Source organism: Piliocolobus tephrosceles, chromosome 4 (assembly GCF_002776525.5).
Source record: "Piliocolobus tephrosceles isolate RC106 chromosome 4, ASM277652v3, whole genome shotgun sequence".
In the NCBI taxonomy this organism is placed as follows: domain Eukaryota; kingdom Metazoa; phylum Chordata; class Mammalia; order Primates; family Cercopithecidae; genus Piliocolobus; species Piliocolobus tephrosceles.
In genome coordinates, this window is record NC_045437.1 from 119,984,324 (window position 1) to 119,999,631 (window position 15,308).

The following is a 15,308-nucleotide window of genomic DNA, read 5'->3' on the forward strand; positions in this document are numbered from 1 at the left end:
CATACCACCATCAGTGTCATTACTACCATATCATCATCATTACTATTCTCATCATCATCACCATCACTACCACAATTACCATCATCACCATCACTACCCTTATAATCAACAATGTCATCTATACTATAATAATCACCATTACCACTAATATTGTGATCCTCCATCATCATCATCATCATTACTGCTGTGAAGCCCCTACTGTCATTACTGTCACCAACACCTCTGCCATCATCAACAATATTATCCCTTGATATGGTTTGCCTCTATGTCCCCACCCAAACCTCATGTTGAACTGTAGTTACCAACGTTGGAGGAGGGACTGGGTGGGACGTGATTGGATCATGGGGGCAAGTTTCCCCCAAGCTGTTCTCATAATAGTGAGGGAGTTCTCATGAGATCTGGTTGTTTCAAAGTATGTAGCACATCCCCCTTTGCTCTCTCTCTGTCCTACCACTATGTGAAAGTGTGCCTGCTTCCCCTTTAGCCTTCTGCCACAATTGTAAGTTTCCTGAGGCCTCCCCAGTCATGCCTCCTGTAAAGCCTGTGGAACTGTGAGTCAGTTAAGCCTCTTGTCTTCATAAATTACCCAGTCTCAGGTAGTTCTTTATAGCAGTGTGAAAATAAATACATCCATAATATAATAATTACCACCACGAATAACACCACCCCCATCACCACCATCACACCACTGTCACAAGCATCATCACCACCACTATTATCAAAATCATTATTATTGCTATGACCATTATTGTCATCTAATACTGATCCCCACCATGTATGCACTGCCTTATAGCTTACTAAACACATTCATACTATCTCACTAATGCTCATGACAATCCAATGAATCGATACCATGATTGTTATTGTTTAACAGATGAAGAAGCTGATATGCAGAAAGGGGCTAAACAATTTCTTCAAACCACACGGCTCCTAAAGGGTAAGCTAGGACTGACCTTCAATTCTATTTCGCCCAGCACACCATCAGCTCTCTTCATCAGCTCTAAGTTGTTATGGAATGGCCTAAGTTGTTATGGAATGTGCTATGTTTTTGCACCATGCCACAATCTTTGATGTTCATATCATGTGAATATGGTGTTGGCGAGTGGGGGAGGTCCTCAAAGTCGTGCCCAAGTTTCTCTGCCACATGAATTCTAATTAAGGAATCCCAAGTCTTTGTGCATCTCTGTGAAATATCAGTTAAAGTCACCAAGTACCAGTCTTTTGCCCAGAACTGTCCTGGGATCCTCAAAGATGCTCAGAAGGGAAGAAAGAAAGGTCCAGGTCTCTGAGGAAAGGTCACTCTTGCTGGAGAGTCAAGCATGTTTACAGGGAATGATGATAGAACAGTACAAGGTAATCAAAGGCTAAATCATGGAGACAAATAGTAAGTTCCCTGGGAGAGGAGAAGGAGAAATCAGATGTAAGCTGCAGTGATCATGGGGAGACACTTAGGGGGACAAGGGTGGCGGTGAGAGGGCACAGTCTCTATCCCTACTTACTCAGTGCTTTTCTCATCCTTGCTGTCCACTACCTCCTAGGACCTTGTCCCCTTCTCCTGAATATGGACAGCCTGACTCTGCTCCTTGCCTCCCACTTCTGATGGCATCTTCTTTCTGTTAACATCCTCCAAGTCACAAGCATACAAAACATCACTGGCATTTTTAATTCCTTTCCCCTTCTTGTTGCCTGCCTCTGTGACTTTGCTCATCCTGTTCCTTCTGGCTAGAACTTCACTAACCTACATTCTTGCCTGGGCCAACCCCTAGCTCATTTGCTGAGCTCTAATGCCACCTCTTTCGGCCACTTTCTCTAATTCTCCAGCCCCTGCCCCTCAGATAGAGGTGCTTTCTCCCTCCTCTGAATCCCCACATATACATAATCTATAATGTCCTCTAGTTAAATGCTCAGGTTCAGTCTGGTCCAGAGATTCAGCATGCAGGCACTGGAGGCAAACCATCTGGTTTCGAATCCTGGCTTGTCCACTTACGAGAAGTGAGACATTGGACATTTGCTTATGCCCTCTGGTCTTCAGTGTCCTCATCTGGAAAGGGTCTAGTAATAATGCTTGCTTCCTGGGGATACTGTAAGGCTTACATAAAGTCAAGCTGCTAAAGTGTCTAGCACATAGCATGTCATAGATTTGCTGTCAATATAATTATTATGAGCAGAGAGAAGTTCTTCGGGGACAAAGACTGTGTCCAATATAACTCGAATTTTCCAGCAGCTTCTTCTTCAGGGTAAGGCAAATGGGAGCCAGAATTGCCTCTAGCAGAGGCTACATGATATGGACCAGTGTACAGAGTGGTCACTTAGCAAGGGAAAAACCAGGGAGGGTGGAATGGTAGCACCAGGTGAGAACAGATGCAATAGGCAATTGGGAATGACAGAGACGGTCCCTGGGAAGATCAGGACAAGATTCAATGCTCATTGTAGTCCCAGGTTTTCCTACCTCCTCTTACAATGCACCCTGAGGACATATCAAATCATAAGGTGCTTCTAGGAAATGAGTGAGGCTTGCATTTGGAGTGTCAACATCAAGGGCTTTGGAAGCAGCCAAAGCTGTTGTGAACCCTGTTTTTCCACCAGGCATCTGGGGGACTTGGGGCAAGTCACTTCTTCTCAAGCCTCAGTTTCCTCATCTATAAAATAGGGGGATCAGTGCCTGCCTCTCACAGTGTGAGATTTCATCTGTTACATGGGAATAATTGTACTCCCTACCACATAGGGTTGTTGTGAGGATTACATTAGTTTAATGTACCAAAGGCGCTTAGAGTGGTACTTGGCACAGATTGCTATATAAATGTCACAAGGACTATTTAAATGTTATGTTTGTTACTGTTGTTATTTTGTCAACACCTTGCACAGTCCTTGGCATGCAGCTGGTGCCCGATACAGATCGGTTTTTTTCCTTTTCCTGTCTGGTTCCAACTCCAGTGCTGAAACGCCTCACAGGCACACTCAAGAGATGCTTAAAGCACTAGCAAAGTAGAGGCATGAAAAATTGCGTTTTGAAAGCATATTTTATTTCAGAAAAGTCACTAAAGTAGTCAACATGGGAAAAATCCAAGTTTGGCAGACTTCCTTAGACTTATCTTACTGTTTCTCCTTTGAAATGCCTGTGTAGCCATTGGTAGGGCAGGGCAGGGTGGGGCGGTAGTGGGAAGACCTGATCATTTTAGTGTTAGGGCATACAGGGCTTAGAGTCCTAATCAGCCCAGGGCTGGATGTATGCAAAGGGGGAAGGAAAGAAGGGGAGCCCCTTGCTGCCCTGACTTCGATGGGTGGGGAAGCCTCCTGAAGACACCCCTGCTGAGTGCACGATTTGGACATCTGGAAGAGTCATACATGGGAGAATCCCAGAGATGGAGAGAAAGTGCAGCCTCAGTCACATGGATGCAAATGTGCCAGCTTCCCCAAGGCAGCTGGGAGCTGCGTGGTCTCCACCAGAACACTCCTCTCACTCTGGGTCCAGGGTTGGCATGGGTGAGGAGCTGATGGAGCCAAGAGGGGGCTGTCATTTTCAGTTCCTGGGAGCTGGGAAACTAGCCGTCACTGCTCAGCCTCTTCCTGGGGCTCAGAGGCTTGCTTGTCCTGGATGTGCCCTCCAGCTGCAGGCAGGAGCCCAGGTGGTGGAGTGCCTCGCAATCAGATCCGCTTCAAGTACTTGCTCGCTAATCACTAGCCAATCAAGAACCTCCCTGCACCGAAGTTTCCTAGTCTGCGAAGTGAGAATAATAATGAAACCATTACAGGACTCCTACAAAAATAAAAAGATTGCTTTTTTGGGGGGATCCCCACCAACAGAGAGGTCCTACTAGACCCCCTGGAAAAGGCATTTGACCTTAATTCTCCAGGCCCTACCTGTGTCTGTTTAGACTCCTACTTTGGTCACATTTTCTGGCTTCAAATCGCACACAAAGGCTCTGCATGTAAACCAGGCTGCCAGCCTGACCTGGGATTCTGAACATTATCAGTGAAATCCATTATGCAGGTAAGTCTCTAGTTGCGGTCCACACGGCTCTGTCCTGCACCCTGTTCTGGCCTGCGTTCTTAGAAGCAAGTTAGATAAAGACCTAGAATGCCTCCTTATCATATCTTCAGGTAGCAGAAAACTTGGAGGTATAGCTAAGATGACAGCTGGTGGAATCAAGATTCAGGATCTCACTTGGCTGGAATAACATTTAAAATGAGTAAATTAAAACTTAATGGGCATACGTCATCCTGCACTTTTTCTTTGTTGTTAAAAAGAAAGAGAGAGAAAGAAAGAAAAACAGACAAGCTTGATTACAGAAATGCAAATCTGGGAATCTGACTTCACAACATCTTATATGAGATGACCAGGGCTGGGGTTCAGATGTCAGGCCTGACACTTGAGTTATGTGATTGTGGGCAAACCACTCACCTTCTCTGGACTCTATTTTCTTATTTGTAAAATGAGGCTTAAATCAGAAGTCTTCAAAGTCCTCTTCCAGCTTGATATGTAATTTTGTATAATATAATACATATAGTTCCATTGTCTGTGCTTTAGGCCGATATTCCTCAGACTTCAGTGGGTATATAAACCATCTGGTGATTTGTTAAAATGCAGGTTCTGACTGGGTAGGTCTGTCTGAATTGAGGCCTGGGACTTTGTATTTCTTTTTTCTTTCTTTCTCTTCTTTTTTCTTTTTTCTTTTTTTTTTTTTTTTTGAGATGGAGTATCGCTCTGTCACCCAGGCTGGAGTGCAGTGGTGCAATCTCAGCTCACTGCAACCTCCACCTCCCGGGTTCATGCCATTCCCCTGCCTCAGCCTCCCGAGTAGCTGGGACTACAGGCACCCACCACCACGCCTGGGTAATTTTTTTGTATTTTTAGTAGAGACTGGGTTTCACCGTGTTAGCCAGGATGGTCTCGATCTCCTGACCTTGTGATCCACCCGCCTCGGCCTCCCAAAGTGCTGGGTTTACAGGCGTGAGCCACCGTGCCCGGCTGGGACTCTGTATTTCTAACAAGTTCTCAACTGATGCTGAGGCTGCTGGTCTGAGGAGCACACTTTAAGGAGCATAGACCCAGATAGTAATAATTTACCTTTAGTGCATTCTAGTGCTGACCACTGCATCTTACATGCATGATGGCATTTAATCCTCGTAACAACCTGGGAGGGAATTACCAACAATATCCTCATTTTCTAGATTATGTAGAGATGAAAGTTCACAGAAGCGAGGTAACCTGTTCAATGTCACACAGCTAATGAACTGCAGAGTCAGGATTTGAATTCTAGGTCTGCCTAACCAGGAGTATATGCTCATAACAACCATACAACATACGCAGGTGATTCGGGCCAACATGTGGCTAAGGAGAGAAAGGAAATGAACCGGATAGCAGTAAGGTACTTGCAAATGTACTAGCAAGCTCTTGTGTTTTTTTCTTAGCAGTAATAATCACTTGTAAACCGACTGACCTCTCCTTGCCCACCTGGACCATGTGAAAACTCTGATCTTGGTCCCTAGTTCTGAATGTTTGCAATTCTAACATACTTGGAGGATATTTAAACACTCTATCTTCACTGACAGGCAATGATGGCTCTAACAAAGGGAGAAAATTTTAGTTCACATAAATGATTAGAGCAGAGGAGAGATGTTTAATCCTATTAATGAATTTGCTAATTGGCCTTTTGCCCCCAATCATTTCATATTCAGGCTTCCACAGCATCAGATTAAACGGAAATAGATCTAGGGAGAGGTGGGGTTGGGATGGCGCTAAAAGCGTTTTGCTCAGGGCCTGCACGTAGCTCAGTTGTTCCGTGTGGCTAATGAGGTGCTTCAGTCTATCCTTGAATGTCTTCTCCCCAACATCCATGTACCCTTTTTGACAGTTTTTCTACTCAGGTCCCTAAGGTTCCGGAGGCAAAGCCAGGAGGAGAGGAGGTTAGTGTGGCAGTTAGAAGCTCAGGCTCTGGGATCAACCAGAACCAGGCTCTGAGATTCCCAAGCTCTGTGACCCTGAGTAAGGCACTTCCCTTTTTAGAGCCTCAGGTTCCTCAACTACAAAATAAGAACTGTAACAGCATCTTGTCCTCCAGGGTTGGGGTTAACAAAATAACACAGGAAAGAGCTGAGCAATGTACCCGGCACTGGGTGGAGGACACAGTGATTTGGGCTAGCATTACTATCCTCCCTGGCGGGTGACCTGCATTTTCATACCTCACTGTTGGGAATTGCTTTTACCATCTAAAGTTGACAGCTTCCCTTAGGAATCACCAGAGAAACTGCTTAGGGTGCCAGTGACCATGGATATAGTGGCTCGGGATCTCAGAGGGCTGGAATCAGAGGCCACAGCTCCAAGGGATGGGGAGATTACCAAGGGTAACACCGTCATCATCCAGGTGGAGCAAGGCAGAAGGAAGGGGCCTGCCCTGAGATGGGACAAAAGGCGGCAGCAAAGCCAGCACTGCCAACTCACCTGGTGTGCATCACCATGTTCACTTCCTTCTTGGCCCTCATGCAGCCCTGTAGGGAGACACTGTCCTTCTCTGCAATTTTTTTTTTTTTTTTTCGAGATGCAGTCTCGCTCTGTCACCCAGGCTAGAGATTGCGCAATAGCGTAATCTTGGCTCACTGCAACCTCTGCCTCTTCGGTTTAAGTGATTCTCCTGCCTCAGCCTCCTGAGTGGCTGGGATTACAGGAGTGTGACACCACACTTGGCTAATTTTTGTATTATTAGTAGAGACGGGGTTTCACCATGTTGGCCAGGCTGGTCTTGAACTCCTGACCTCGTGATCTGTCCACCTCGACCTCCCAAAGTGCTGGGATTACAGATGTGAGCCGCCATACCTGACCCATTGTCCCCATTTTATAGAGGAGGAAACTGAGGCCTAGAGAGGCTTAGCTATGAACCAAAGAAAAGGAGTTGAATCCCAAGACTCTCTTGTTTTAATGCAGTGCTCCTAACCAAATGCAATCCTACTTCTAGCTTTCTGATTTGAGTGGTATGTGGTTCCTACTTCCCCCCACCGCACCAATGAAGCTTTTAGTCTGGCCTTGAATAACAAGATTTAATCCAAAGTACTACTCCCATGGCTGGGGTATGGGAAGCTAGCAATATCCCAACTTACTGCAACTACTTCCAGAAGGTGACCTATTTAAAATACTACCGGGAGGAAGGGGAAGCATTTAAAGAGAAGTTTCTCTGGAGGCCCTAGGACTCTTAGGCTCTCTCTCTCTTTTCTAAAAACTGCTCCTTCCCTGCCTGATGAATGGGAACATCAGCTCCAGGGCCATTATGCAGAATTTTGCAGAGCTTCTCCCCAGGAGCAGACCTGGATTCCTCATCTGCACCGCTGCATTCCAGCACCGCTCAGAGCCATCGAGAACGCACACTCTGGCCCATCCATCCTTACCTCCATGCCGCCAGCATCCATCAAGTCTGGATGCAGTGTCAGGACTGACAGAGGCCCTGGGATAAGACTCAGTCCCTGAAAGCTAGTCAGAGAGATAAATGTGTAAACCCATAATGACAACCTCATAGTGTGTTCAGAATTGTAGTGAGGGGAAGCAGCAACAGCTATGCGGGAAGAGAGACGGGAGAGATGTGCTCTGCCTACAGAGGCTGGGAAAGGCTTCCCAGAGCGGTGGCATTGAATGGGGCCTTGAAGGATAAGTAGGAGTTGGCCAGGTGAATGAGGAGATGGAGGAGGAGGGAGGATGAGGAAGCCAGAGTGGATCTTAGGCAGAAATGACATCAGGGAAACAATGCTGAAGGACATCTGTGGGACTGACTGAGTGAACAAATGAACGAGTGGATAAATATACACATTCTGATCTCACCCAGGCAAGGCAAGGGTGAACCTGAAATATAAGGGAAGACAAGGGGAATCACCATGAGTCAGTCTCTACTTTTCTTTCAGCAAAAGAGTGAAAACTTAGACATCTCCTCACCTTCTCCAAAGATGCTACACACCTACTAGTATCCAAAAAATTGCCAGGACTCTTCTTGACTGAATTTATATTTTTCAGCTTTGGAGAACATGACTATCAATGCTCTTTGTGAAAAGATAGTCTTTTAATTATAGCCATTCTGGCACTTCATCATCCATTCATTTATGGACATATTCATTCATTCATGCAGTCATTTATTCCATCATTTTTTCTGTCATTCAGTTGATAATTCATTTGTTTCTTCATTGATTCACTCCTTTACTGTTTCTCCCATTCATTCAATCATTCATCTTTCCACTCATTTGTTAAAGCATGTGCTCACTTATTCACTTACACATTTACAAAGCATTCATGGAGCAAGGCCCATCCAGGTAGACAAAGAGATCTAAGCCTTGGCCCTTTTCCAGAGACTAAGTCAAAACAATCCCACTGATTTTAGGCAGTAAGTCCTTCCCCTCTGTCTTCTGTTCTTTTCCATCTCGCTCTTTCTGTTTATCTTGAGCTCCGCTGAGCTCCTTCTGGGATTGAGGGACCAGAACTCTGCCTGGTGCTGGATGTGGGTTCCTCATACCTTTGTGATTACGAGGGGAGTGGGAGTAGAATCACTGTTCTCAGCACTTTCCTGCTAAATGGTAAACAGATTCGGTACATTTCATGGACAAAGTCCATTCAAAACCAGCAGGCTGAATAACAGAATTCATTCCCGGTAGAGGGCTGGTAACTGAAATTCCAGTGGGCAACTAACTTTTCCTGCAGGGTCTGCAATTCTAGAAAAAAATGGAGATTGTTTATAATTTCCTCTAGAAAATTTTTTATTAAGTACCTACTATGTGCACAGAACCAAGCAGAGAGTTGTGAAGGATGAGTTAGATGAACTCCTACCCCAAGAACCCTGCCCTCTGGTGGAGGGGAAAGGGGACTAACATCTCCATTGATTGTCTAATTCTAAACACGATTGTGAGTCAAAAGAAAACGTACGCCTTAAAAGAATATGGGAATTCAGATGGGAGAAGTCACTTCTCTCTGGGGCTTGGAGAAGGCTTCCTGAATATGGAAACTGCTGAGTGAGGTCTTGGAATGTGCGTGGAATTTTAACTATTAGACAAGGCAGCAAGGGGTGGGGTGGGAGAGTATTACAGAATTAAAAGGACAGGCAAAGATGCAAAGATGGGTAAAGACCAAAGCACAAACCTTTCTATAAATCAGGATTCTCCTTTTGCAGATAAAGAAACTAGCATTTACAAACAAAAATGACTTGCCATACAGGACTATGTGACAACAGGACCACTGCTTCTCTATGCCTTTCTGTCTCTTGTCACTCTCCCAGATCTTTAGATTGAAAATACTGCCTTGACCAATAAACCCTAAACCCAGCCTCATCAGGTGCACTCTGCTTTCATAAGTTCCCTGAGGTGCTCATTGATCTAGGAGCAAATATGGGACTATTAGGAACATTCCCATGTTTGGCCCTGTGTTAACCAGTACCATATTAACTCACCATGTGGCCTTAGAAAAAGCATCTGATAGCCATGGAGTTGAGTTTACTCACCTATGCTATGACTATTCTTGAGATTCGAAGCTCAGCCCTTTCAGAAAGTTCTGCATGCTTGCACTTGGTCATAGAGGATTTCTAACTCAGCCACCCCAGCAGTGTGGGACTATTTGTTTGTAGGCAATTCTCTATTGAGATGGCCTTGATCTAGTGATGTTGTCCCTAAATTCTCCTGCCCCCCTGACAAGCCCAGCAGTTGCACCTGTATGGTCCTCCTCTGGTTCTCCTCAGTGCCCTAGCCTGTCTCACTTGCCCATTCAAGGCCTGGAGCAGTGTCCTTGGTGTGTCATGCACATGCAAAACTGCTAGAGCCAGAAATTCTATCTGGGACTGGGATGCAGAAGCTGAATCCCAAAAGCAGGGCTCTTCTACTTTTAATTAAAGACACACAAAGATTCCAAACAGAGAGAAGGACAGGAAGTGAACCTGAATATTTTTATTCAGTGGCATGGCTCTTAAGTTACTTTAGATTTCTGTTGCCTTTAGAGAGCTCTCTCTGAATACCCAGGTTGGGCTAGATATCTTCTTGCAGCACTAATCATGCAGAGTTTTTGCCCTATTTAAAAACTATATATGTTTCTAAATTGTATTATCAAAGCATTCAGGATTTTAATTGATCAGGCTTTGATGTTTTCAGGACAAGCCACAGAGTAGAGGTCAGTGAGGGTTGAAGCAAGGGATGAGCATCTGCATGCCTGGGTTTTTGGTCCTAGTTATCTGGATAGGGCTGGATAAGGTTTCCAGAAATGAGCTGTTAAGACTCAGATGTACTGCCTACTTCGAAAATGGCCTTACTCTGGACGTTTGGAAGCCCCAAACAATAGAGCCACAAATTGAATAGTACCTAAAATTTGCAGACCACTTATGGAGCAGAGCTGTGCTAAATGCTTGACTTGCATGATCCTTGAAATCCACACAACACAACAGCTATTTTAAGATGGTAACTACCACTACCCCTGTTTTATAGTTGAGGAAAACAAGGCTTAGTCATCCAGCTAGTAAGTGGCAGAGCCTGAACTTGAACCCAGCAGGGAGACTGATTCCTGAGTTGAAAAATCCCAACTGCTCTCTTCTGACCACTTCTAATTAGATCTGAGCCTCATGTCTCTGAGATCATAGCAGCAGCTCTGGTGAGAGCATCAACCACAAAAATATTAGAATTTGAGAACCAAATGGAACCTGAGGAAATGCCTAATGTGAATTTCTCCTTTTACAAAGAAGAAACCGAGGCCCCAGTGGGGAAAAGTGACCTGGCCAGGATAGGATGCCTGACCACTAGCCTCCCCAGCCAGGGCTCCCTCCAGGTTTCCAAGCTGCCTCCCATAGAAGGGTCTTCTGCTGATTAGCATTCCACTGTGCAAGGCAGTGAGATGACTCTGCTCCGGGGGCAAATGCCTGGGGGAACATATGCAGCTGGACCCCTGGACAACTCACGCCGGTGTCACAGGCTTTGTGCAGGAAGGGCTGAGTGCTCAGTGCTTTGGTAGCTTGTCTTGGGAGTCCACCCATTGGCCCCGAACCTGCTGTGAGTCTCAAACAAACATTGTTGTGAGGGTTAAATGAGAGTTGTTGATAAAACACCTAGCATTATGGCAAGCACATAGTAGGGGCACACTGAATGCTAGTATCCCCTCTTCTCTTTCTTTGAATCTGAGACAGAAGCAAAGACCTTTGTACTTTGGGAATCCTGCAGGAATTCATCCAGGGTAAATTCCTGGATGTTTAGGGTAGGAGAAGGAAATGGTAGACAGTAATGCCTCAGCTCTTACTCTTTCCCCAGCCCTATGCAAGGAGCTCCGTATTCATCATTCATTCAATTCTCACATCCTTACAACAACTTCCTCTGGGTCCCTGGTGGCTGCAGCCAACACAGAATATGAAGCAGAGTCCCCCCTTCCTCGACTTCCTACATAACCAGTTTCCTTCCAGGAAGTAGCATACGAATTTTATGGATGAAAAACTGAGGCTTAGGGAGGTGGGGGGACTTGCCTAAAGTTCCAGAGGCAGGGAATGATGGAGCTGGGATTCATACCCAGACTCAACTTGACTCTAGGGCCTGAGATCTTTCTGTGACACCCAGCTCCCAGGAGAGCCACAGGCATGCAAAATATTTAAAAACAAGCCCGACTTTCCTGTCTCCACAGTCCCCTGGCCTCTGAGACCGCATGGTGGTCAGACAGGTGATGAGGGAGAAGACCTAGATTTGGTGCTGAAAATTGTCCCCAGTCAAGCAGCATCCCGGGATCTGCAAGAGGTGAGGCTTGGAATGTCAAGGCCTTGGGCTGAGCTTTGCAGATCTGTTCTGGTCAGGACTGGTAAAAGGGCAACCAGTCCCTTCCTTGCCAGCAGGACGTGTAACTCAGCTGGACAAATGGGTCAAAGCCTCTTCCTATGTTCTAGGCTGTAAATGCCAACCCAGCTTCAGCACCTAAGATCTGCACCCAGAGATCTCTTTCCTTGGGGCTCAGCCAGCCTGATGCCTCTGGGATCTAGGCCAGAAGCTGGGACCCCTTCCTCCAGGGGTTTCAAGGACAGCTTACTTGTGCAGATCTCTGTGGTTCTAACCAGGGTGAGACCAGCCACGTTCTAAGAGGAGAAGTGCACTTCTACTCACTATTGGGCATATAGGGTAGGAGCTGTAACTCCCACCTGTATCCAGGATGGGGGCTCTGATGGTAGAACTTGAATGTTTAAGTGTCAAAGCTACTTAAAATCTTACCACTCATAGTGACATTTGAACATTAAACGAAACAAAATCCATCATTTCCCGTTTCCTAACTGCTTCCAGTCTCTTTATTCCAACAACTAACTTTCGAACTGCTGGTAAGGAGGCCTGCATTGTCCTCCAGGGCACAACACACTGGTTCCAACTTCACCTGGACCCATTCGAGGACTCTCTCACAGGTGGTGAGATCAGCCATGTCTCGGCTGGGGACAGGTGGTGATGGGACAGCGTCCAGGCAGAAGAGACTCCAGGATATTATGCTTTTTAATCCTTGATGTAAGCTCATCTCCCAGCCAGCCCTTCACGGTTGCTCCTCCTGACTCCCGGAGCCACCAGGACATGAGGCCTGGGAGTTTTACCCCTGGCAGTAGCTGATTCCTTTTGGCTTGCAGAGGTTTCCGGGGTGCAGACAGAGCACTCTTCCTGATGAAGGGACTCGCAGGTCTGTACCTGGCATAGCCGCCTGGGAGGAGTGTGGGAGTGTGGGAGCACCCTCACTGAGTGCTCAAACGCCAGCTGTCACACACACTTCCACCAGAGAATCCGGTCACCCCCACCTGTGAACGTGCCTCTTCCTTCGGCTCCCAGAGATTTCCCCAGGAGGAGAGTCCCGGCGCCTGGTGCCCCAGAGGGGTCCAGTCCCCGATGGGGCAAACGTCCCCTCTGGCTCCCTCCTCTGGTGTTCACACCAACCCTCCCACCGGTTTCTCTCTCCTTTGGGTACAATCACCTATCCGGGCTCCTCGTGGAGAGGGGAGTCCGGACTAAGGAGGCAGGTGGCACATCCCACCTCGGCGCCCAGCACCCCCAAACCCAGACAGGGGAGCAAAAGGAAGAAGGAGGTCGCTTACCTTTCGAGGGTCGCCTTTGTTTGGTTTGCAGAGATGAGAAGGTGCCCATGACGGCCCCCATGGCAGCGAAGACTTGTGTGCGAGTTGGGACCCCGGGCCCTGCCCCTCCCCTTCCCTGGAAAGAAATCCCCGTGGTTTGTCTACTCTGAATTGGAGGAGAAAAGCGACCGGCAGCTCGCCTGCAGCTTGGTATTCAGCGAGCGTGGAGCCGAGGCTAGGAGGTTTCTGGATTCCTTCTTCAGCCCGGCACATGCAGGGACTCAGGGCTAGCTGCTCCCCGTCAGCCTTCGGAACGGCTTCCCCGCGCGAGGACCCGGCCCTGCCGGTTCCCTCGCCCAGGGCCGAGGAGGGTGCCCTGAAGCCTGCCTGGCACTGGACACGGGGCCAGCGCGCCCGCCCGGCCAAGGCTGCCGAGCCAGCGCCGCGTGCGGTGCGGGAGCCGCGGTCCGCCCGCCCCTCCTGCCGCACGCTCGGCTCCCCTCCCGGCGCTCGGGCTGGGTCTCCGAGGGCCGAGTACCAATCATGAATGAACAGAGCCCGGACCGCGCGGCGCGGAGCCACAGCGCGCCCGCCCGCTGCCTGCTGCCTGCCGCCAGCGCTCGGGGCGAGAGTCGGAGCCGCGGAGGGGGCGGCGGGCTGGCAACTGCGGAGGGGCGGGGCGGGGGCGAGGGCTGCACGGTGGGGGCGGGGGACGCCCGGCCCTGCGCCCTCACCCTCGCGCACCCTCATTGGCCCGGGGTATGCGCGGGACCCCCAGGAGCATGCGACCCTAAGAGACAGACCCGGGGCCAGGTACCTGGCTGACGGGTGCGGTTCAGGGGGCAGTAGATTGAGTGGCCCCAGGGAGACTCTGTGTGTGTGTGTGTGTGTGTGTGTGTGTGTGTGTGTGTCCCTGTGTGTGGTGCATTGTGATTTCATTCGACTTCAAGGGAAATCTTATTTAACCCACTGCCTGAACTCATGGGGAGGGGGAAAGTCGGCCCCACCCAGAAAGGGGTGAAAAACATATTCAAATGGAGGGTCAGGGCAAGAAGGTGCAGTCCTGCTCCGCGGGTCCTTGAGGGTTCTGCAGAATTCCCCCATGTCAGGGCCCACCTTCTACTGACAGGAAATTGGGGAGGAGAAAGGAGCCCTCAGTCCCTCTGAGCCTTTACACTCCCATTTTTCTTTTTCTGTTTTTTGAGACGGAGTCTCGCTCTGTTGCCCAGGCTGGAGTGCAATGGTGCGATGTCTGCTCACTGCAACCTCTGCCTCCCAGATTTTAGCTATTCTCCTGCCTCAGCCTCTGGAGTAGCTGGGATTACAGGCGCCCACCACCAGGCCCAGATAAATTTTTTTTGTATTTTTTAGTATAGATGGGATTTCGCCATTTTGGCCAGGCTGGGCTTGAACTCCTGACCTCAGGTGATCCACCCGCCTCGGCCTCCCAAAGTGCTGGGATTACAGGCGAGAGCCACTGCACGTGGCCTGCTCTCTCGTTTTTCTGTTTCTTTCCTCCTTGGTTCTCCCTCTTCTCCCTTTCCAGCTCAAAAATTTATTAGCCATCAGCTCCTGGCACAGGTTGTTAGTGCTTGAAGGGGCAATGATTAGATTCAGGAAGCCATTTCCCTTCTGTGAGTGGCTTCTCACCCAAAGGGCAAAGTTTGTGTCCCTGCCTGTGAACTCAAAGCCTTGTGGTGTTGAAATGCAAGATTTGCTCCCTGGAAGGTGGAGGAAGAGCTTCCCTCCCCCAAGTCTGAGCTGCTTGGGTTCCCACTGAGACCCATTGTGACACTAAGAATCCTTTACCCAAGCTGGCCCCCACACTCCCACCCGGTCATCTTTTCTCTGCCACACAGATACACACCATGTTAGCAGTTCACAGAATGCCCAGACAAAAGGCCTCATAAACAAGCATGCATGCCCATAAAATCCCACAAACATATGGGCTCAGCTCCTTAAGTCCGCAGACGTTGCTATTGTACACACAGACAGACCCAAGGCTCATAATACACCTACAGTTGCCGCCCACAAAGACGGAGAGACACACAAACACACAGGCACGCAGACACACACACAGTGCAAAACTGCATCATGGTCTGAACACGGACTGAACGCCACACAGGCATAGAGTTGAATCCCTAGGATACAGGCCCCTTGAGGGCTGCTTCCCCTAATGCTAGCCCATGAGCTGTCCCCTCAGGGCCACAGGTGGCCTGTGACTTGGTTTTATTCATGTCCCTGAAGAGTTTTCTTCACCTATGCAGCATTCAATGCTTTTCT

At 48.3% G+C, this 15,308-nt stretch overlaps 1 protein-coding gene across 5 annotated transcripts in view; it reads right to left on the reverse strand.

The window, feature by feature from the left end:
- Positions 1-15,308, reverse strand: part of KCNIP1 (potassium voltage-gated channel interacting protein 1) — a 381,852-nt gene that overhangs the window by 218,784 nt on the left and 147,760 nt on the right. For 3 of the 5 annotated variants that reach the window (XM_023218924.2, XM_023218922.2, XM_023218926.2), the window contains exon 1: positions 13,047-13,659. The exons of the other annotated variants lie outside the window; for them this stretch is intronic. In XM_023218924.2, coding sequence (XP_023074692.1) covers positions 13,047-13,107 — 61 coding nt within the window. In that variant the 5' untranslated portion in view covers positions 13,108-13,659. Of the gene's footprint in view, positions 1-13,046; positions 13,660-15,308 lie in introns of those variants that run through there. 5 annotated transcript variants of the gene reach the window in all.